Source organism: Lepisma saccharinum, chromosome 20 (assembly GCF_977018435.1).
Source record: "Lepisma saccharinum chromosome 20, izLepSacc3.1, whole genome shotgun sequence".
Taxonomy (NCBI): Eukaryota; Metazoa; Arthropoda; class Insecta; order Zygentoma; family Lepismatidae; genus Lepisma; species Lepisma saccharinum.
Window position 1 is genome coordinate 27,562,726 of NC_139248.1, and position 25,084 is coordinate 27,587,809.

Sequence of the window (25,084 nt, forward strand, 5' to 3'; positions counted from 1 at the left end):
GTAAACTAGTCCGTGTTTTCACTTAAGACTGAGAACAGCAATTGATTCCCTTATGTAAACTAGTCCGTGTTTTCACTTAAGACTGAGAACAGCAATTGATTCCCTTATGTGAACTAGTCCGTGTTTTCACTTAAGACTTAGAACAGCAATTGATTCCCTTATGTAAACTAGTCCGTGTTTTCACTTAAGACTGAGAACAGCAATTGATTCCCTTATGTAAACTAGTCCGTGTTTTCACTTAAGACTTAGAACAGCAATTGATTCCCTTATGTAAACTAGTCCGTGTTTTCACTTAAGACTTAGAACACCAATTGATTCCCTTATGTAAACTACTCCGTGTTTTCACTTAAGACTGAGAACAGCAATTGATTCCCTTATGTAAACTAGTCCGTGTTTTCACTTACGACTTAGAACAGCAATTGATTCCCTTATGTAAACTAGTCCGTGTTTTCACTTAAGACTTAGAACAGCAATTGATTTCCTTATGTAAACTAGTCCGTGTTTTCACTTAAGACTGAGAACAGCAATTGATTCCCTTATGTAAACTAGTCCGTGTTTTCACTTAAGACTTAGAACAGCAATTGATTCCCTTATGTAAACTAGTCCGTGTTTTCACTTAAGACTTAGAACACCAATTGATTCCCTTATGTAAACTACTCCGTGTTTTCACTTAAGACTGAGAACAGCAATTGATTCCCTTATGTAAACTAGTCCGTGTTTTCACTTAAGACTTAGAACAGCAATTGATTCCCTTATGTAAACTAGTCCGTGTTTTCACTTAAGACTTAGAACAGCAATTGATTCCCTTATGTAAACTAGTCCGTGTTTTCACTTAAGACTGAGAACAGCAATTGATTCCCTTATGTAAACTAGTCCGTGTTTTCACTTAAGACTTAGAACAGCAATTGATTCCCTTATGTAAACTAGTCCGTGATTTCACTTAAGACTTAGAACAGCAATTGATTCCCTTATGTAAACTACTCCGTGTTTTCACTTAAGACTGAGAACAGCAATTGATTCCCTTATGTAAACTAGTCCGTGTTTTCACTTAAGACTTAGAACAGCAATTGATTCCCTTATGTGAACTAGTCCTTGTTTTCACTTAAGACTTAGAACAGCAATTGATTCCCTTATGTAAACTAGTCCGTGTTTCCACTTAAGACTTAGAACAGCAATTGATTCCCTTATGTAAACTAGTCCGTGTTTCCATTTCAGACTTAGAACAGCAATTGATTCCCTTACGTAAACTAGTCCGTGTTTCCACTTAAGACTTAGAACAGCAATTGATTCCCTTATGTAAACTAGTCTGTGTTTCTACTTACGACTTAGAACAGCAATTGATTCCCTTATGTAAACTAGTCCGTGTTTCCACTTAAGATTTAGAACAGCAAGTGATTCCCTTATGTAAACTAGTCCGTGTTTTCACTTACGACTTAGAACAGCAATTGATTCCCTTATGTGAACTAGTCCCACTAGGTATGTCAGAAACTCTTCTGTAAATCAAGTTAAGGCTGGCGCACAGCGACACCAGTGTCCCCGTGTTTGAATCCCGGCCTTGACATCGGTGTTCTTTGTGAGCGTCGCATCAATTTCATCATATCATCACTCATCCTCTCGTCGCAATTAGCTAAAATTGGCAGAAAAGCGACGCAAGATAACAAACCCTTAAACCAAATTAAAAACTAAATAATATCAACGTTGGACTCTTGTTAACCCCTAAATCAAAAATGTTCCTACCCAATTGCTTTCAGGATTTCAATTTTCAAACTTTGAATTGGAATTTTCATGTACATTGGTTCCGTTCTAATTTTCTTGCTACCGTCCACTGCACGTTGAAGGCAAATACTACCTACCCAAGTTCTGCCTTTTGAAATCCGAGTAATGTAGTATCTTCCCTAATCGATGCTCTTCTAATATTAGTTCGCAAACTTCCCTCCTTGGAACGGTGGCGACGTTGTTGCTCCAGATGGCACCACCTTCGAAAATTACCCAACTTCCCGGAAGTTGCTCAAGGCTTGCAGATCATCTTTTCTTCTTCATCTTTCTATTCTGCAGACAATTACCAGGAGCTGTGGAGAATGATGACGACGGTCTGAAGGCTGGTGTATTTTGGTTAACTCTTGTGCTAGTGTGAGATGAGCTAGCACAGACCAGTAGTTCGTTAGTGTATTTTGCTGTACAGGAATATCAGAAGATGTTTTTTGTGGAGGGCATTCGTCTCTCTATCTGTCTCTCTCACTCATCCCCCCCTCTTTCTGTCTCTCAAACACACACTCACTCATCACTCTCTCAGCCGGCCTCCATGGTAGAGTGGTTATCACACCGCGCTATGATTCCAGAGGTCCCGGTGTCGAATCCCGGCCTGGGCATGGGTGTTCTTTGTGTGTCCCATCATCAATTTCATCATATCATCACCCATCCTCATCGTCGCGATAGCCAAAACTTGGAGAAAAGCGAAGTAAAACAAATAAATCACTCAATCAGTCATCTCTCTTTCCATCTGTCGTTCTCATTTCTCTGTAAGAGAGAGAGAGAGAAAATAAAGAAATACATCTTCTCCCTCTCTCTCTCTATCTCTTTTTTCCATGGAGGTAATGCGATCAGCACCACGTTCCGGCCGCCTTTAAACTCTTCCTCACCCATTTATTAGAGGCTGGGTAAACCCTTGAGACATTGCTAGACTTTGGACCAGAGTGCTCCTAGAGCAAGCAGTGCTCCAGCAGACCCAAGCAACAAGAGATACGTGTCCCTTGGAAACAAACCCACAGTAATCAATGCCTTTCAAACGGAAGCGACACGACAAGATGCACGTGTCGCTTGGACTGCCTCGTTTTCTTAGTACCGCGCATCGTGTCGCCTAGATCCGTTGTTCGAGCATGCACTGTGAATTCTTGCTTATAGACTGAAGGGACCCGTGTCGCTTGTCACGTCGGTACGAAAACCTTGTGTCGCTTCGGTCTGGAAGTTCCCTAAATTCTCGAACAAAACCATCCAGGGAATAGCGCATCACATTCAATCTAGAATTCTCATATTGTGGTAGATGGGCTTCTAAGGTGATCTAATTTCGTGAAATGTAGAATTGCGCATTGAACGTAACGTTTTTTTTTTTCAGAAAATAAGTTTCTGATTCAAGGTCGAGTCTAAACTTAAGAAATGGGAGTGTTACAAAAACACTAGGCGAATTATAAGCGAAATTGACAAAGGATTGTGCTCCGTTGTAGCCATTTTGTACGGTCCCAGCGCCACGGTGGCAAGAAAGTGAACCGCGACGCGCCGGGCGCGCCAAATTTGAAATGCTCTTACGAGTGTAAGTAGATTTTACTGTTCTGAGCTTTGTAAAATGTTCTAATAGGCTCAGTCTTTGAAATTATGCTGTGTGTGTGTTTTTCTGTTTAAGGCATGGTTTGTGTGCACGAAGGTAGCTGTGATGTGTATCGTTCCTGGAGAAGTTGTGTGTAGACATTTCCCTGTAGTTGGCAACACTGTCTTACAGATCCTGTGTGTCTGTGTGTGTAGGTAGGCCAAGAGTGTGAAGGAAGGGTCGTTTTGACCGCTTTTGATTTGCTCTCGCTGCAGGAGTCTGGACCAGGTCCTCCGTCACCAAGGTTCAAAGACACGTCCTTCGAGATCCACAAGGACTGGCAACATCGTCACATCCACGCCTTTCCAAGCGTCGCCGCAGTCCATCTGGCTCCACCGCCGGTAAGAGTCTCGGCGGGTCCCACGGGCCCCTGGGCCTCTGGGAGACCCGGCCGTACACAAAAGCTTAAGAGTGACGCGTTTTTAACGATCTCCCTGCTGTACCTTGTATATAGATCCATATACGTGTGTTTGTGTGTTTCTTTAACAATTTGTGATCACTTATTTTTGTCAGATTAACTATACTAACAAGTTGACTTAACCTAACAAAAATATATCGATTAACATTTTATCTGGATTGCAGGTGTGTGACATACCCTTATTATCAGGATATTTGAATATCCATCAGCCATATTTGTTTTGCATCCACAGTCAGGGCTGTGCGATATTTCAATATCTACTCGATATTTTTAAACTATGAAACCGTCGAAATCTATGTATTCGCTATATAAGCTCTATATGACCGTAAAAGTATACATAATTAGTGGTTTTGGAAAGAAAATGCTGTGTGTAATAATAAAAATGCCATAAAGGCAAAACTTTTCCCTACGTTGTCAATTGCCTTTGATATTTTTCCAGATTTGCAAAATTTTTCAGTAAATCCTATCTTGCCCGGCCTCCGTGGCGGAATGATTAGCACAGCGCTCCAGGGGGTCCCGGGTACGAATACCGGCATATATTTCATCACTCATCCTCATCTTTGCGATAAGCCAAAAGCGGTAGAAGAGAGAAGTATAATAAACCAGATTAGAAGTAAAACAAACCAGGTCCGAAGTAAAACGAACCAGATCAGAAGTAAAACAAACTAGATCAGGAGTAAAACGAACCAGATCAGCAGTAAAATGAACCAGATCAGAAGTAAAACTAACCAGGTCCGAAGTAAAACAAACCAGATCAGAAGTATAGTAAACCAGATCAGAAATATAGTAAACCAGATTAGAAGTAAAATAAATCAGATCAGAAGTAAAAGAAACCAGGTCCGAAGTAAAATGAACCAGATCAGCAGTAAAATGAACCAGATCAGAAGTAAAACTAACCAGGTCCGAAGTAAAACGAACCAGATCAGAAGTAAAACAAACTAGATCAGGAGTAAAACGAACCAGATCAGCAGTAAAATGAACCAGATCAGAAGTAAAAGAAACCAGGTCGGAAGTAAAACGAACCAGATCAGAAGTAAAATGAACCAGATCAGAAGTAAAACAAACCAGGCCAGAAGTAAAACAAACCAGATCAGAAGTATAGTAAACCAGATCAGAAATATAGTAAACCAGATTAGAAGTAAAATAAATCAGATCAGAAGTAAAAGAAACCAGGTCCGAAGTAAAATGAACCAGATCAGATGTAAAACGAACCAGATCAGAATTAGAAATATACCTGATCAGAAGTAAGATATATTAGATCAGAATTAAAATAAACCAGATCAGAATTAAAATAAACCAGATCACAAGTAAAGTATACCAAATCAGAATTAAAAGAAACGCAATCAATTAGAATAAACCAAATCAATCAAATGAACATGGTCTCAAAATTTGTTAAACCATTACAGTGGTCGGAAAGGTTAAAGTGGTAATAAAAAGTGGTAACAAGCCGAAAGTGCGAAGTAAAGTAAACCATAATAATCACTCAAATCAAACAAACCTATCTTGCTTACATTAGATTTAGATTCAAATATATGGAGATAAGGATCCTTGAATATTGTACCAAATGTTTCCTCATAGGTATAATAATGACCAACTTAAGTTCCCAACAAAATTAAGTCCTCTGTGAGCTACTGATTTTGACCATGAGGTGCTGAACCCCTAATCCAGTTAATATAGTACCGTTAGGTAAGGGGAAGCATGGCACCGCCTCTTGTAAACACTTCATTTCAACAAAGATTCCCCTTTGCTCGACAAGCTCGCAAGACAAAGAAGGTGTACCGTTGGGTACACAAGTCTTTTACCACCTCTCCCCTTCTCTTCATAGAAAGTCACAGTTATGCAGTCGGCTCAGCAAACTCTGACGATCACTGATGGTAATATATTTTTGTCAACAATTTCCCTCCTACATGGCAAAAATTTCCCATTTCTTAATAAAAAATTCCCTTTTCTTAAGCAAGAATTTCCCTCCCACAAGTGGAATTTCCCCTTTCTTAGTAAAATTTCCCTCACGTTACGATGCATATATAATTTTAGTTATTGCTACAATACATATGATTTGTAAACTGTGATGGAAAGGATAAAATTCATGTATAATAAAAATACAAGTTAGTGGAACCAAGTTGTAGGTAGCCTTAACTCATTTTTAATGCATATGACTTTGACTTCAATGTTATAAATTCATCTACAGGAACTATTGTGCCTATCCTGCACAAGAAGAGGGGACACAAAAACTTGTCTACCAAATAATTATCAGGACGATTCAAGGGTCCGTTAAAACCCTGTTATTAATGCTCATCCTTCTATTTATCTCTCTCTATTGCCAGCTCTATCCTCTATTTCTCTCTCGATTTTCTATTTTCCCGTATTTTTCTCTCTCTCTCCCTCATTTTTCCTGTTTTTATCTTTTCCTCTCTAGTTCTCGGTGCCTCTCGTATTCTTTCGTTTTCTTTGTCTCTCTTTTCCCTTCTATTTCTTTGTCTACCTCACTTTTCGTGTTTCTCACTTTCCCCTTCTGGTTCTCTGTCCTTCCCTCTCCCTTTTTGCTCTTCTATTACTGTCTCTTCTCCTCTCAATTTCTCTCTCTCTCTCTCGCTTCTCTTTTCCCGTCTGTTTCTACCTCTCTCTTCTCTCTTTCTTTCCCCTTCTATTTATTTCGTTTCCCTTCTATTTATTTCGTTTCCCTTCTATTTCTAATTTTCTCTTTATTTCTCTCTCTCTCTCTCTCTTTCTCCCCTCCCTTCCATTTTCTTCGCTTTTTCCTTACTATATACCTCTCTCTTTCTTTTCCCTTTCATTATATCTGTCTCCCTCTTTTCCATTTCTATATCTCTTGTCTTTTTCTCTTCCCCTCTATTTTTCTTCTTTTTCCCTGTCTCTTCCTCACTATTTCACTTCTATTTACTTGTTCTTTTTCCTTCCCTCCCTATTTCTCTTTCTTACTACCTTCGTTTACCAATTTATCCTGTTCTTATTCCTTTGTGGATTTTACCATAAACGAGTGAAAATATATCTAACGGGTCATTTGGGAGGGCAAAATGTGTAGGCTATGACTTTTTCTCGGCTCCTGTCGACCACTCGGTGACTGCAACGCGGCATCACGTAGGCCACTGCTCGCACCGTCCTAACCTTTCAACAGGATTATTCTTGCAAACAAGAATATTTGAACAAGAGGCAGTGCCAGGACATTCAGCAAACAGAGCCGTTGTTGTCGGTCGGGCCGCACTCGAGAGAATTACAGGTAGGATACAAAAGTGGGACACAACATCCTTGTAAATATTTTACTTCTTAAGATAAGATTGTCTTTTTTTTAACTTTCGCCCAGGTGCCTGAACGTCTAACCTTTTACCTGTGTGGCTTTGTGTAATAATTTGTGTAACTAACATGTACGGAATATTACATTTGTTTAGTGTTCTAGTTGTAAGATTATTATCAAGAATAATATGAATGTAGATTTTTGTATTCATTCAGTGGGACTTGGCCTCCAATTGAGGTAGTTTTCACTTGTTCCCACTTAACCGAGCAGGATATCTGATTGACTTTTGATCCTGCCACCGACTTTTTCGGGTTCAAACCTCTGCCTGGACATGGTGTTCACTGTGAGTGTCCGTTCCTTAATTCCAGCCTCATCCTCACGTTTATCCAAAGGTGAGGAAAAGCGATGTTAATTTAAAAAGCAAATGCATAACGAGGAACCCGCAGAGATAATTTATAGAAGTATGGACAAGAGAGATAATTTGCATGAGCAGGAAACGCAGAGATAATCTGCAGGAGTAGGAACCTGCAGAGATAATCTTCATGAGAAGGGAGCTTCAGAGGCAACATGCAGGAGACGAGAGCTTCAGAGGCAATCTGCAGGAGAAGAGAGCTTCAAACACAATCTGCAGGAGAAGAAAGCTTCAGACAGATTCTGCAGGAGAAGAGAGCTTCAGACGCGATCTGCAGGAGAAGAGAGCTTCAGACGCGATCTGCAGAAGAAGAGAGCTTCAGACGTAATCTGCAGGAGAAGAGAGCTTCGGAGACAATCTGCAGGAGAAGAGAGCATCGGAGACAATCTGCAGGAGAAGAGAGCTTCGGAGACAGTCTGCAGGAGAATAGAGCTTCGGAGACAGTCTGCAGGAGAATAGAGCTTCGGAGACAGTCTGCAGGAGAATAGAGCTTCGGAGACAGTCTGCAGGAGAATAGAGCTTCGGAGACAGTCTGCAGGAGAAGTGAGCTTCGGGGACAGTCTGAAGTAGAAGAGAGCTTCGGAGACAGTCTGAAGTAGAAGAGAGCTTCGGAGACAGTCTGAAGTAGAAGAGAGCTTCGGAGGCGGCCTGAAGTAGAAGAGAGCTTCGGAGGCGGCCTGAAGTAGAAGAGAGCTTCGGAGGCGGTCTGAAGTAGAAGAGAGCTTCGGAGACAATCTGCAGGAATATAGATCTTCAGAGATAGCCTTTATGAGATGAGACCTGCATAGATAATCTGCAGGAGAAGAGAGCTTCAGAAATAATTTTCATGAAATGTGACCTGCAAAGATAATCTATAGGCGGATAGAGAGGGAAAGAGTTCTACCGAGGCATGGTTAGATTCCTTTAACACGGAATTTTAATCGCCTGAAATGCAATCAAAAGGTAATGTTTGGAAATGCCGATTCGTAAGCTCTGGATGCGAGAAATGCTAACTATCGGCCGCCGTGGGTCAATCCCCGATGATATTTACGCTCAGGTTTTCGCACGAAAAGCTCCGGCCTTGCAAAGCATTGTGGGTGAGATAACAGAGGGCCACACTCACTCCCCCTTGTCAATGCAATCCCGGGGCTGAAGCAGAAATTACAGGCCTTCCTTCCGTGACATGGCCGGATCGCATCGTTCCAATGCCAGACCCTTTGTCATGTTTGCGTTAATCTGAAACATCGTTTAAGCGTGTTTGCGCTACACCTGCCTGTTACCCTTAAAAACCCGCCGCATTATTTACGCGACTTTCCTTTGTTTGCGGTGGCATGATTTTCACCGATTACACGCGTGGTGGTTCAAATCCTCCACCCCCCCCCCCTCTCTCCCGGACTCTTTGTTTCGTGTTTTCCTCATCCTCTTTTATTCGCACTGTTATTTAGATTACGGAGATAGCCTGTGCATTGTTAGGGGCTAAGCAGCATCGTCTTCCTTCTGTTGCATACCTGGAGCTTCACGTACATTGTTTGATTCTTTGGCGTTACAAATGAGTCAAGGGTTCGATTCACGGGCTCGGGCACATGGGAAGTAAACAAGAGATGCAGAGAGTAAACAAAACACAACAAAAATAAACAAAACATGCAGAAAGTAAACAAAACGTATGGGAAGTAAGCAAAACTTACGGAAAGTACACAAAACGTGCGGAGAGTAAACAAAACGTACGGAAAGTAAACAAAACATACGGAGAGTAAACAAAACGTGCGGAGAGTAAACAAAACGTATGGAAATTAAGCGAAACGTACGGAAAGTAAACAAAATGCGTGGAAAGTGAGCAAAACGTATGGTTGATTGATTGAATTGATGTTTTAAGTTCACTTTATGCAGAGATAGGCTAATCGGGACTGGACCTACAGTTTAAGGTGGGATTCAAACCACTGTGGCATGTGCCTCCACTGGATATCGCCTTGATTACAAGGCGAGGACGTTACCACTACGCCATCGGGTAGGCCAATAAATAAAAAATATGGAAAGTAAAGAAAACGTATATGGAAAGTGAAGAAAACGTAAGGAAAGTATACAAAACATACGGAAATAAACTAACAAGAAGAAAGTAAACAAAACGCATGGATTTGCTTTGATTTGATTTAATTTACTTCGCTTTTTGTGCCACTTGTGGCTAATTTGCGAAGAAGTGGATGAGTGATGATATGATGAAATTGATGAATAGACACTCGCAAACATCCAATACTTAACGTTCTGTAATAACTGATAATCAAGGACTTTCGGGATAGCTTGACGGTGGAGGTACAGTAGGATGCATGAACATTACCAGTCAAATTGTCCATTTCTATTTTCATTCGGTTTTCCTCGTAGATCCGACAGGTTGTATAAGAAATGGATTTCTGGTGGTGTTAACGAGATTTTCGACTGTTTGGTTTCAAGCTGCCTTTGTAGCCCGGCACGTCAATCGTTGAATTAACGGTCTTAGAGAATTCGAGTTTAGGCTCGGCCATCGGTTATTTTTTGTTAGTATTTCTTCATCGAGTTCATCTAATCATCATTCATCAAGATTTGCCAATTCTTGAACATCGCATTGCATAAAACAAAGAGAATGAACGTAGCAATGGACAGTTTGCATGGACATATTCATGGATCACACTAAAAAAAAATTAAAAAAAGAAAGATCTCACTTCAGTTCTAGTCATGTTGGCTCGGTGCCGGATAAACATTAACTTGAATGGACATTTTTCTTTATTTGTAGTCAACCGCTTCCAGCTATGTTCATTGCTCTTAATTTTACACGTCATGAGCAATTTTTTTTACTTTAGCTGGCGATTTATTGTTCCTTACATACGTCGTGGGGGTGAAGGAGGCACACGCACCCGCGCCTACTTAATCCGCTAAGATTTTTTATTCTGAAACAACACTTTGACAATGCATATTAGTGCGCTTGAATATTGAAAATAGCATCCAAGACGTGTTTTTTATGGATTGATTTGTTGTTTTAAGTCCACTTTATGCACAGTAAGGCTAATCGGGACTGGACCTACAGTTTATAGTGGGATCCGAACCACTATGTGCCTTCACCGGGAATCGAACCCGGGACCCCTTGATTACAAGGCGACGTAATCCCAGACGTGGGATATTTGTTTTACATTGCAAGTGTATTTAAATCTTTGATCCGAGGTGTGGCTAGAAAAAACAGGACTGTTGCTACAAAATCTTTTATTGGTTATTTTCTACAATATGAACATTATCCCCTTCAAAGTACTCCCCTGCACTATCGATACACCGCTCCATACGATTCTTCCATTGCTGGAAACACTGCTGGAAATCATTTTCTGAAACCATGTTCATGACCTCCGTCGCTTTTGTTTCCACAGATTCTGCGGTCTTAAATCTGGTTCGTTTCAGTGCTGATTTCACCTTTGGGATCGCACGGAACGAGATCCGGCAAATAGGGTGGATGTTCTAACACTGGGATCCCATACTTTGCCAATAAAGCCTTGACTGACAATGCCGCGTGGGAGGAGCATTGTCCTGATGAAGAATCCGTGACTTGCTTTCCCACAAATCAGGTCGTCGTCATGGGTCGTCAGCACCGTAATGAAATAATTTTGGTTGACAGTTTGACCTTCGGGTACACAATTCGAATTAATTCACCGACATTTGCAAGGTTTGATTCAGTTTTTGACGTGCAAGACCGTCCAGGACGCTAGTCGTCCTCGATCACTTCTCGTCACTCTTTAAACCTTTGAAACCACTGAAACACTTGAGTGCGTGGTAAACACTCATCTCCGTACACTTCCTTCGACAAGTCATAAGTTTCTGTAGCGGATATTCCGAGTTTCATAAGAAACTTCACATTCATACGCTGTTCCACTTTCACACTTAATTTTTTTTTCGACGGACCACAGATGTACGGTTCACTTCGTCCACAAGCTACAGATGAACTGAGAGCCGCGCACCCTGGGCAATCACACAGTCGATAGGCAAGATATCACGTTGTAGACTCATGAACCGCTTGACCTTGACGCGCTTGCCGTTTGTCGACATCAACATCAATCCGGTTTTTTTCTAACCACACCTCGTATATTAAACTAGGAAATAGACACATCTTCTGCAGGAGAGTTAATAAAGCTTCAATCCTCGATCTCTTCTCAAGCTTTCGGGAATTATTATTATTGGTGATCCTCCCAAAATTCTACTTAATTATTTATCGCAATGTTACACCTACTATGATTCTAGCTGCCCACCTCTAGAAGAAGAATCCCCGATAATGGAGGGAAATTCCTTTCTCGTATTTCGCCCCACTCCAATTGTGATTACGAATACGTTTAATCGAAAGTATGTGAGGAATCTGTTCGCGTTATCGATCCACCATTGAGTTATGTACTTTCATGAAACAAATTATAGTTAACAATGCGGCGTTTGTTATGGCTGGTATTGACTCAGATGTAAGAAAGAATGAAAGGAGATTCCCTAATATTTTTTCTCCTCCGACTCTCTCACCCGAACACACTCACTGTCTTTTACATTGTCTCTTTCAATCTGTTTCTCTCTCCCTCTACGTGTCTTTCTCTTCTTTCTCTCGCTGTCGCTCTTTCTATATTATTTTACTTCTTCCTCACTGTTTTTCTCCTTTTCTCTTACATTATTTCTCTATGGTTTGTTTTTCGTCCTCTCCGCGTTTCTCCTTTTCTTCTCCCTGTCGCTATTTTTTTTAATCTTTCTTAGCTTCTCTGCGTGTTTATTTCTCTTTCTCTCCGTAGAGTCCAGCGCAGATAATTCTGCCGTGCAATGCGCGACAGAACTAAAGAAGCAGTGTTGCTAATGGAGCAGATAGAAAAATCGCTGCGGTGCGCCGATGCACAGCTGTTACGTACAACAATAAAATTAGAGAATTCAGGTCTATCTAACGTTGAGTTTTAAACGTCATGCATTATACCAGGACTAGGATTAATATGTACTAACAAGTGACTATGTATGTAGCTACATACATATGGACTAAAAATTCGCAAAATATGAACTAACACATAAGTAAAATTACCAAAAATGCTGCAAAGAAGACTTCTTCATATGATTCCTTATTTGAGTGATTTCAAACAAAATAATAAAAATATATATATTATTTTTCATTGCATTAATGCACTGGTGGAGTTCTAACTTTTCACTCCCAAAACCCGTATACACTGGTATGGAACTGCAACGGCAGATAATAACATGCCAACGTGTTAAACCGCTACAATTGCACCATAACACTCCTCCTGAAGCAGTATTATTATTTCCTCTGAGATCGGCGACAGTCGGTTGCCTTTGTTGTACATTTACAAAGGATGCCGGCTTCCACAACAATAACAAGTACATATACTGCCACTAGACGATAAGCTGCGCGGCTTTTTCTTTTGTTATGAACCAGGGCCGGCGCTAGTCATTTTGCCTCCCTGGGCGGTGGCGGTAGATGCCGCTCCATTTTGACCCCCCCCCCCGCCGCCATTACGCAGCAACGGGAAATTGAAAATCAATATATTCCTAAGTAAAACATCAAAATATAAAATAAATAATGAGACTTCTTATGCTATTTCAATACTATTCAGCGCAAAAGAATATCTCGCTCGATCACAGTTTTCAATAGGCTTATTTTTTTCTTCTCTTCAAATTTTGCCGCTCTGGGCGATGGGACGGTTCGCCCTCCCCTTCCGCCGGCCCTGCTATGAACTTGGTCACCCATCAAAGCATGGCAATTTTAACACAGAAAACAATATGTATCGCATTAAGCAGCAAAAATGACAGCCTCCTCTATGCAATTTCTACAAGAACACGTGCCGGAGCCAGAGTTGAAATGATGTTGGAGCCACATAATTTATTTATTTTGAATAATTCCAAAATTATGAAATATGAACAATTTGTTGCTGCTGTTCGCTGCTCTCTTGCCAAAATGCCTTATTGGGATGCTAACACCATGACTGGCTTTCTCCTTCATGAACTCGTGCACGTTGCTTAGAATTTCCCGAGCTTGGCAATGCAAGGTTTTTGATTTCAACTTCGACAGAACTGGAGGCATTATGGAATTTAACGTTCATTAGCAAACACACACTTTTACATAAACACACGCAATACACGCACACAACGTCAAACCGGTCAAATACTTAGTATAAAATAAAAATATGGTGCTTCCAATCCAACAAAACTCACTGCCACTTTATGCCTTTTCCCCTTCCGTGACAGAAATAGTGCTTCATTATTACAGTTGGCAACACTAGTTACTAGCTAGCCAATGAACATGCACTGCATAAAAGAAGCAAGCACTACGCCGTGCTATATTGCCACATTAGCGTCCCTACCGAACGGTGGGAACAGCTAGCTGGAGCGCTATTCAATTGTTTTCAATGATGTTTGCGCGAGTGTGTCCAGGAATGGAATGACAATGTGGCAACAATAGCGAAGGTTTTCGAGCAGGGTAGAACACATAATGCTAAGAGAGAGGGAGACGAAACGAAAATTCGTTTCTACGCAACGGCAAATTTACGTGTGTGGCACTCTACTTCTCTAATATCCTTGATGCCTTCCTTCTCTCTTTCTCTACCCCTGTGTGATTCTCTCTCTCTTTATTTCTATGCCTTTTTATCCTTCTCCATTTCTCTGTCTCACTGTGATCCTCTCTGCCTGTTATCTTCTCTTTTGCTGTTTCGCTGTCTCCCCCTCTCCCTGCGTTTTACCCTTATCCCTTTCTCTTTGTCACTGTGATTCTCTCTTTCTCTGCTTCTCTCTCTCTCTGCCTGCCTCTTACCTTTCTCCCTCTTTCTGTCACCGTGATTCTCTGTTTGCCTTTTACACTTCTCTCTTACTCTGTTCCACTGTGAATCTCTGTCTCTCTCTGCGCCTCTTACACTTCTCCCTTTTTTTTTGCCCCACTGTGATTCTCGCTGTGCCTGTTACTGTGTGTTTCCCTTTTCTCTCTATCACTGTTGTTCTCTGCCTTTTACACTTTTCCTTTCTCTCTCCCTCTCTGATTCTCTCTCTTTCTCTCTGCCTCTTACTTGTTTCCCTTTTCCACTGTGCCTCTCTCTCTCACGTAGGTAGCAATTGTAGCTTTCTTTTCCTCTTTTTCTGAGCAATAGTTACATTCACCTTAAGTTATACGAGTTTTGTGTATTGAGCATTTGATCTCAAAATCGATATTACGTCAGCCCTAATCATCATTCATTTCTCTACTGGTATTACCCGTAATTCATAACAAGTACAACTGCAATGAACGAGAACGATTGTTTTGTCAGCTTTTAACGTACAATCTTCAACCTTATGCAACGTGCCAATTCGCTGTGGGTTTCGGGTTGCGTGTGCATTGTTTCTCGTTTTAAATCCAATCCAGCTTTGCCCTTGACTGTATAGTTCTGACGAGAAACGAGCGTGATAGTTATTTTTAGTCCGTCTCTCTAGCTGGTACGGAAATTGATTTTCGGGCGTGCTGACTTCTGTGGCCTACTTGGTGATAAATTATCTCATATTTCACTGCACACACAAAGCGCTGTTTTTTTTCGCAGCACTTAAATTTTGCGATGTTCGTTGTGATAACCTGTCGTTGGAGTTTTTCCATGGAGCTCCCCTACATAGCTGATCTATGATCGTAAGCGACGTTAATCAAACCATGCGTACAAGGGTTGTATGGGCAGTCGAGTAGATCCCTTGTATATTCATGTCAAGTGTAATTGTAGGTTGCTGTTGGCCAAACTTTTTAAGTACCGCCAGTAAGGGATCTAGCAGTGGAAATCTGCATGCATTTCTGAAGCTATATCTGCCATATAGCTTCTCAACCTTCGCCAGACAGTGACCTGGTAAATTCTGTTGTTTTTTTAAAAGAAAGAAAAGTCGATACCTCGATCTCAACAATGTTACTCGTAAATAATTTTCTATTTTTTTTAATTCTATACATTAATTATTATGTAATAATGGCTATTAAAGGCGAAAAAGTGTGTGTGTGTGTGTGTGTGAGGGGGGGGGGGTAGAAGCCCTGAAGATGAATGTCTCAATATATTACAACTTATGTGTAATTCTGCAAAGGAAGTAAAATTAGCTACACTATTTAAATGAGATATATGTGTAGGATTTCGGCGGGGGCTTCAGCCCCACGAGCGCTCCCCCTCGCTACGCGCCTGGCAGGGATGCCTTTGTGAGTGTTCCCTTTATTATTATCATCATGTCTTCACTCATCTTCGCGGTTAGTCAAAAAGTGGAAGAAAAGCGAAGTAAAATAAACCAACTCAGTCAATCAATCAGCAAAGAGTAATTGTTCGATTATATCTTATGTTTACAAATATAACATACTACGGCCAGCGTAATTCCCGGCCTCCGATAACATAATGCAAATGGTCCCTGACAGTTCGTTTCTACACCACTCGTTCAGGAAATAATAAATCAGCACATCATTCTTCCATATTCTTCTTTTTCTAGCAGATATTTGCTTGAACGACAGAGGGTTGGAAAAAAAAAAAACCTTTTGAAGTATGACATTGCACTATGCATTAGTTATGGACACTCACAGTAGCATGTTATTGGATTAAGTGGGGGTGGAAATAAGACTACAAGTTGTTGCGTTATATCTTGAATTTACAATAGATACACTATTTTTTAGCTTTGAACTGATGTAAAATTAATGTTTTGAACCCGTACACATCCTAATTATCATAGCATTTGTTTCGATTCAGTCGTTCAACATTTTCTGGCGCAGTGTCTGTTTATCTCCACAGACACTCGTTTTGTTGAGATGTGTGTGCGTTGCCAGAAAATACCGCATTGCATATCTTTGGCAACGAAATGGCGCATTCTGAAGTCCAGATACAATATTTATGTAATACCCAACACTGTTTTATCAACTGAAATGACTGCCAAGAAAATATGAGGCAGAAAAAAAATTTGAAGCACTGTCTGGAATTGTAAACAATAAAGTCACCGTATAGGCCTAGCTCTTTTGTGTTCCAAGTGTGCATAAGGCATACAAGAACGTAACATTTATATAGACATTTTGGTTGTTACTACTTTCCACATATATCTACTTCATTTTACTAAAAGATTCTGTACAGTGGGATCCATGAGTATTACCCTGCAAATTGTCCATCACCTTGTTCGTGCACTTCATTTGATCCAATAAGAGCTTCAAGAATTTAAAGAAAACTCAAAACAAGCTGTTGACCACATCTGCACCAGCATACATAACAAATGTAAGAGAAAAATTAATAAAAATAGTCATTGCACGGTATTACTCATGGATCCCACTGTACCGACAACCATTATAATCGTAATGCAGTTGTGCTTCTTTGACGTGATTTAGTTAGCCTGACGTTTTTCGACAACTAAGCCTGACGTTTTTCGACAACTAATGCCAGTTCGTTATCCATTATTGACTCACCTGTTATTAACTCATCTTGCAGTAAGTGATAAAAGAAAAGTGTGTTGAATTTTTAATATGCTTTCTCACTAAAACATTAAGATTTGTAAGGATATGTTAATTTTGCACACAGAAGGTAGTTTTGTTATTAGAAATAGAGATATTTATAGGCTCCTGTTTAGCCACATGGTTTCGTTCTCTCGCATTTGGTTCGATCCGTGGAGAGAACTCGAGCATGTTGGTGGTGTCATATCACTAGACCTCCTGGGAAGGGACATCCGGGAATTTGGACAAGCAAATTATATTAGGAAAGATAGCAAAGAAGCAAGAGAGGGAGTAGTATGGCTGATATTGGGGGGATGGAGACACAGTGCGGTGAAAAGAGAGGGAGGGACATATGGATGTATACTATGTAAGGGGAATGACGAGCCGGATCACTTGTTTGCATGTCCGAAAACGCGCGCCCTGGAGGTTGGAGGGTTTGGAAACGGAAGGTGCGCTCAAATTAGTCGTGGCACAGAGTGCAGGAAAGTGCAGGTTGGAGAAAGTGGGAGGGTTTTTGGTGAGAGTGAAGGAAAAGAGAAGTGAAGCGAGGAGGAAGGAAGAAAGACTGGAAGAAGAACTGTTGGGGGAGGGGAAGAATGTGTATATGGGGGACAAACAAAGAGAGAGCAGAAAAGAAAACTAAATGTAACAAAATTATGAAGTGCGTACAACCTATGGCTCGAACAACAAGGAAATAAATCTAATCTACTCTAATCACTTGTAAAGAGGAAGTAGCGGACTAGTCTCAAAATATAGATAGGACTGCGGCGATGGGACTTGATTCGCTGACCACATGTGACTCGCCGAATACCCATTTGGCAGCGCCACGAAATTTTTCACAAAACTATGAAAGCTTTTCGTTTGTTTGGTTTGTTGGATGCGAAATTCCCCTAGATTTAGTGGTAATCAGTGTTATATAATTCCCCTAGATTTAGTGGTAATCAGTGTTATATAATTCCCCTAGATTTAGTGGTAATCAGTGTTGTAGATAAAACATTGATTACCACTAAATCTAGGGGAATTTCGCATCCAACAAACCAAACAAGCGAAAAGCTTTCATATAACTTTTTTTTGCCAATGTTGTATTGATTTAGTTACCACAGTTTTTAATACATTACTTCAATGATATTGTACAGTGGGATGCATAGGCGTGTTCATGGCCTTCGTTTTTCCCAATGAGGGCATCAAGATTTGAAACAAAACGCCAAATAAGCTACTCGTCACCTGTATAGTAAAAATCTATTCCTTAAAAGCACTTAGGTTTCAAGAGAAAAATTAATGTAAATAGTCCATGAACAATTTGACTAGCAATAGTTGTGCACCCTGCTGTACTATACTTTATCTACTTTATCAACCCCACATCAGCCCCTTCTTGTTTTCATATATTTAGCATCTTCCGCCATTTAGGTACAAAGTAAAATCGAACAAGGGGGACACGGGGGGGGGGGGGGTAGGGGCCACCTTCAAGTTTACATAAAGAGCCCTCAGTGTAGGGTGCCTGTATTTTTGCGAAGAACATTTTTATGATGGGAAAACATAGACAGTTGGGTTCGCAAATATAACTACATATTTGGAATAAGATATTCTCGGTGTTTTATACACGATGGCTGTAAATTATCCCAGCTGACCTTCTGCCTTTGATGCCGACGGTCTGTCCTCTTCTTTTCATCTTTTCTTAGTTTGGGTACATCCTAAATCCTAGTGCGATGGGCGGCATGCCCTCAAATTTGTGTCTCTCAGCACAAAAGATTCATGCCTGTACTCTCTCCAGAAATAGTTTATGACAGGAAATCTGTAGAAAGTTGGGGCCACAAATACGACACATGTCCCGCTGTTCCTGTGGGTTGATTTTGATTGGTGGCCCGACACATGTACATTCCAAGAATGGGCACACGGTTGTGCTTGGATCTACCGAACAATATAACACACACACAGGTTTGTGTACATCCAATCTTTTAAAGTTAGGTCACAATATTTTGTTCATATGTACAATTCTTGTATGCACTGTGCTAGTTTGTGCGGTGTATATGTCGCTTATTATATGTATTTCGAGACTCTTAGACGAGACAAGACTTTACAGCACGAGACCAGACAATGCCAGTCTTGTCTTTGTACCATCCGTGTGGTCTAAGAATTGTTCATCATAAACAGTCCCTAATTTTGTTTTTATCTTGAAACATAATTAATTTTAAGTGCCTTTATTTAATGATTAAGTGTCTATTTTCGATGAACTCTCGTGACACACATAAAAGCTAGCTTGCAACATTTCTTTTAACATTTCGAGCCAACCTAAGTGGCGGAGTGGTTAGCACAGCGCGCTACGACGCCAGGGGTCTCGGGTTCGAATTCCGGCTTGGGCATAGGTGCTAGTGTCCCTTCATCAATGTAATCATATCCTCACTCATCCTCATCTTTGCGATTAGCCCAAAAGTGGCAGGAAAGAGAAGTAAAATTAACGAAATCAGTCAATCAACTTAAGGTTTCGGGGTATACACAATTTAAGAACCGCTGGTCTAGTTGTTAAGAGCGAGTATATCAATAGATTCCACTTCGTGGAACATTTCTGCAGTTCCGTCAAGGATAAAACTGTAAATCCAACACGAATTAGCCTTCCTGCATTTTCCGATACCGGTTTCCGTTGTTTCTGCGGCAGTTTTAGCCAGCACTGTATCATTTTGCGTCCACCAATCCCATCCTTTACAGCCCCATAACGTTGATCGCGAGCAATTTCGGAAGATTGCTAGTCGATAAAAAGGCTTCCCCGCAACACGAGACCGTTTCTGTGACGACTTGGCAACGCCGCAGACTCTTAAGGTTTGTTGCGGCGCCAAAGAGTTTTGTCACAATTTGTGCCAGCGCCGCGCCGCGACGCTCGGCGGAACTATCGGTCAGCTGATGAACTCGCACATGGCGAAGGGATCTAGTGAGGTTTTTTACGTTTTCTTAACGTGTCCTGCTTTCGTCGGGCGATTAATGCGGCGTGTTGGGAGAACCAGGAAAGTACCATATAACGAGGGAGTATTTTTTCGCCTGTGCTGGTTTTTTGTGTGACGTCATCTTCAGTGTCCTTGGATTCGTCCTTCCACGAGGTAGGTACTTACGAGGTGTTTACTTTTTGTCTCTGCCCCCCCCCCGTATCCCAGCTCTACGCAACGGGAATCGATCGTGGAGGAATTCCACATGCACTGGCTGCTAGTTATGTGTCGTGGTATGTTTGAGTTTGCATGTGTTGTGCGCGTAAAATATGTTTTATGTAAGTAGTATTGTAGAATCAATGTTGTAAAGTTATAACTCGGGAAGAAGGTGTTCAGGGAATGACCTAGAGGCATTGGCGAATTGATTTTCCATGTTGTGCGTCTAACTTCTTTGTGTGTATTTACGGTCTAAGTTGCTATCGAACTTGTGCTAATCGTTATTGGCAGTTATGAGAGTCGGTTGCTTCAGAATTGATCTGCAGTTTACTACAGCATTCAGAAATAACCAATACTTTTTATGTTAATCGTAGTTTGTCGATTGTTTTTTACATCTCGGGAGCAGTAGCGACGATTTGGTGTCAAAAAGTGGGGGGTGGGGGCAAGAACAGCTTACTTTCTCGGAGCCTCCTCGATGGCGCAGTGGTAGCTTCGTCACCTTGTAATAAAGGGGCCCCGGGTTCGATACCCGGTGGAGGCACTTAGTGATTCGGATCCCACTTTAAACTGTAGGTCCAATCCCGATTAGCCTTACTGTGCATAAAGTAGTGGCCTTAACACACCAAATCAATCAAGTTTTCTTTCTCGTGGTTGACAAGGCTTAGCATTAAGAGGCCATGGTGCGGCGGGGCGGGGGGAGGAGTGGCAAAAAGTGTGCAGGGGGCAACTGCACCCCACTGCTTGTGAGAATGTCCCCTCTGAAGTCCCCTAGTTTTTCTTACATAAGTTACTACAAAGTTCGAATTTCATTTAATTTGTTAATTGGGCCCGTGCTTTAAAAAAAAAAATCTTGTCCATTTTTCGTAATATGTTTGCATACATGAACTTGAAAGCATATGTAACTTACCAGGCTGTCCCAGAAGTCCTGCACCATAGAAGGGAGAAAATGAAACACAGAATATCAGAAACAAAGACAGACTTTATTCAGCAAAGTACCGGCCTCCATGCTCGATTATCTTCACCCATCTCTGCGACAACAGTTCAATCTGATGGCGATACCAGGTGGCAGGTTTAGAATTGAAAAACTCGCGACAGGCAGAATTTACCTCATCATATGAACTGAACTGCCGACCACACAGAAAATGTGAGAGAGAGCGAAACAAACCGTAATCCAATGGTGCAACAGCCAGACTATAGGCGGGATGAGGTAACAACTCAAACCCGTCAAGCTCAGCCAGGGTGTTGGTCTTCTTCGAGACCGGTGACTCGGAGCATTGTCAATTTGCAGCAGTAACCTCTTCCTCCTCGTTAATGCCGGGTATTTCTCGATCAGAATAACATACACTCGGCGTAATTGTTCAGAGTACAGTTCACCTGTTACAGCACGATCTTCTGGAAAAAAAACTCATAATGGAGAATCTTGTCAATATTCCACCACACACTCAGCATGAGCTTTTTCCCAAAATCTGTCCTGTTTCACATGGGTGATGGCCTCCTGTCCTCTTTTCAACCACTGTTTACGTGTATCAGGGTTTTTCAGAAACAGCCACTTCTCGTCTCCTGTCACAATTCTCCTCCAAAAACGATCACGTGGGTTTTGTAGCAATGTCTAGCAAATTGCAACTCTGCGCTGGGCCTGCACCTCCGTCAGCTCGTCAGGACTTTGTCGGGGCTGTTTATTTGTGTAATCCATGTCATGCAAGCAACGGTTACGGTCGATTTGGATGCCCCAACCAGTCTTGCTAACACTTGTGTGCTGGATTGTGGTGTAACATTCACAGCATCCTCCAGAGACTCGTCAATGTCTATCGGAGGTCGTCCCGTGCGGGGCTTTTCCGCGAGGCGTAAGTCACCTGAAGCGAATGTTTTAAACAAACGGGAAGCTGTCGGTCGATTAACCACTTCTTCGTTCTCCACACGACAAATTTCTTCTGCTGCCGCTTTTGCTGTTAGTCCTTTTAATATAAAAAAAAACGTAGCACTGCACAAAGTGCAATTTGGTCCTCACTCATCGTGCCCACTTAAACTTCACGGGAACACTCGCTACACATGCAGTGCATGCCTTCACTTGATCCCACGAACCTGTCCTCTATGCCTGCCAACAGCCTTTCACCGGTGATACCACCTACCCTCGCAAACTTCACATCGTGGAGCTCAGTGTGCTGATGGTGCAGGACTTCTGGGACAGCCTGGTATATGGACAAAATGCTGTAGTTTACTTGCTAATTATATAGTTTCTAATTTAGTATGCCTTATCCCAGATGACCTCACGCACGTTTGTGTGGAGCCACCTGGGTGGTTGACGCGCTTTTTCGGTACCAAAGGTTACGGGTTCATGTCCTAGTTTGGGCGTGGGGGGGGGGTTTCCTTTCAATTGCCCCTTCATCAATTTCATCTCATCATTTACCAGTCGGAAGTAGTCACAAGTAGCGGGAAAGCGGCTAGTAATGATGATACAGAACACAATGAGTTTGTTATGGTCAGTCACAATACAAGTTTGCAATCGGTCAGCAATAATTGTAATATTATGGCAGTGATAATTTGCATGGTCAGTGTGATAGGTCAATAATAAATTGTAACGACAGGTCAGAAATAAATTGTAACCATAGGTCAATGATACGAATTAAAGTACATATTGGAAGTCAGTTTTTGAGAATACATGTAGTTGTTGAGACCAAGAGTTTAGAAACTACAAATTTACCTTTTGAATCTAGAGCGTAGTTCCATCTTTTGAGGAATTTGCAAACTTGATTTCAAACACAGCTGTTAATGTTGCTTGAAATATACAAAAAATAATTTGTAAACTAAATGTGAGTATTACTGCAATCTCTGAGGTCGGTTCCGCACGTTTCCCTGTAGTGGGCGTTACACCATTTGATTTCAATAGAAGCAGACAACAGTTGTTTTCGCGTCACTGTGGGCGATGTGCTTAAAAGGCATTGTAGACAACTTGTGATTCTACGTTTCGCACCGAGGACTGTAACAGCGGCACTGCTCTAAATCTTCTCCCTATATATAAAAATGGATGTGTGTGTGTGTGTGGGGGGGGGATGTATGTTTGTTTGTTCCGGCATAACTCTCGAACGCCTGGAGCAATTTCAACCAAACCTGGTACACGTATCACTTGCAATCTGGAAATAATATTTTGGGGGTGAGACACCCCTGGCACCCCTAGGGGAGGGGTGGGAAGGGGTGACGTAAAAATAATCCAAACCGACCGATATTAAATTCCGTACAAAGATACATCCGTGACTCTATGCAATCCGCACAACGATAGTGTTCCTCGGGTTGTCTAACATTCAGGCAGTGTTGAGAAAACGACCGATATAGTTTTCGTGACACTCCCAAAGCGGTTCAACTTCAGAAATGACCTAAATTAGTGTCGAATCCATAGTTTTCGGAGTCGCTAAGCCAATTGGTGACATTCACGATCACATTTAAAATTAGTTACATTTTACACTATCGTTAGAATTCATTATTTTCCTGTCTAATACAAGATCGGGATAAACAAACACCCGGGAACGCCGGGTAATCAGCTAGTATAACATAGACTCGTTCTTCAAGGTCATACCAATCCTTCCTGGCAGACTTGCCAACTAATCCAGGTGAATACCTTACTAGATTTTTTTTTAAAGTATGAACGCGGAGACTTTTCGAACGCACTGTAGAATGCACAAATCGCTAATATACGATTCCAGTTTCTCCCAGGCTACGTATATGCAAAGACATGCATTTCACTAGCTATTATAGTTTTATTGGCCATGTGATATCTTACCGTACGGATGTACAGTCAGCAGCAATAAAAACGGTATACCTATCCCGAAATCTCTGTTGCATAACTCACATTACGCCATGCAAGAAAGCGAGGATTTTCAGACCGTTGTTATGTTCTATGAACTATAATAGCGATGAGCGAACTTCAGTAGCAAGTTGGACCTCCGCCTTAAAGTTAGGTATCCCATTGTACAGTCACCGCCAATACAAATGGCACATCTATATCCTGAAATACTAGCTTCCATACAAGGCGTTGTGTGTGTTGCCTAACTCTACGGCGGTGGTAGAAGTTGCCATTGAAAATTTGCTATTGAAATCCACTTCTCGCCTAGAGTAGGCAACACACATAACGCGTTGCTGGGAAGCTATTATTTCAGGATCTATGTGTCCCATTTTTATTGTCTGTGACTGTACATGTCGTATTTTGAACCCAGAACGAGTTTGACACTGAAAAAGTAAGGCTCCGCTGAAAAATCCAAGTGGAACAAACTTACCGACCTTGCTTTGGGAGAGCGATGTTACCCCTACAGATTTTTATTTCGCAACAGTTCGTTGACACCCATCGAACCACACATTATTCTAAGTACAATTTACAATTTTTAAAAAAAACATAAAATTCGACTGATAAAAATAATTATAATTTAACTTTTCTTGCTTTCAATGAAGAAAAGTCGCCAATTAGCTCATCGAAATTGATAATGTTTTGCAGTTGACAATATTGAGAGATTATTTAACCTCTCCAAACCTATTCACGAAAAAAAAGGCTTTGAATGCCCCCCTAGTCTACCCTGATAAACACTGAAAAAATAATCCATTGTTAATAGAACTTCGGGTAATGTGCCCCCCCCCCCGTACAAACGTCCTCCGCACGTTCACTGTGAAAATCTTATCGGATCATATCATCCAAGATCTCAACTGGCGTCATCGCATAGTTACGTGTTTTGCGAGGAGACCAGATAGTTCGCCTTTCCACGGAAAGATGTCGCGATAGTACAGGATCTCTTCGGTGCTCGGAGCGGATCGCTTGTCTTGGCTTGTTCCGCGTGGCTGTTGACATTTATACAAATAAATGGTTGCCTATAGCAACGGCGCCGGGTGCTAAACTGCCGTCTCGTCTGGCCGCAGACGCGGCTTTCAAACGAAGCAATGCGTCGTCAGCCGAGAGGAAATTGTTTGTGTTGTCCGGCCTTGCTATTGCATGGTTGTTGAGCTCATTAAGTCTCGAATTCAAATGCGTTGGAGCAATGGTTACGGTTATGTACTTGAATGGCACTTCTGATTAGCAGACAGAAAATTCTCCTTGCCTTGACACTGCACCATTGG

The 25,084-nt window shown here is 41.4% G+C and overlaps 1 protein-coding gene across 11 annotated transcripts in view; it reads left to right on the forward strand.

Annotated features, from left to right (window-relative positions):
* The window catches only part of by (focal adhesion protein tensin), an 826,913-nt gene that overhangs the window by 489,980 nt on the left and 311,849 nt on the right, over window positions 1-25,084 (forward strand). For 8 of the 11 annotated variants that reach the window (XM_083142275.1, XM_083142279.1, XM_083142284.1 and 5 more), the window contains one exon: window positions 3,577-3,702. The exons of the other annotated variants lie outside the window; for them this stretch is intronic. In XM_083142275.1, coding sequence (XP_082998401.1) covers window positions 3,577-3,702 — 126 coding nt within the window. The remainder of the gene's footprint in view (window positions 1-3,576; window positions 3,703-25,084) is intronic. 11 annotated transcript variants of the gene reach the window in all.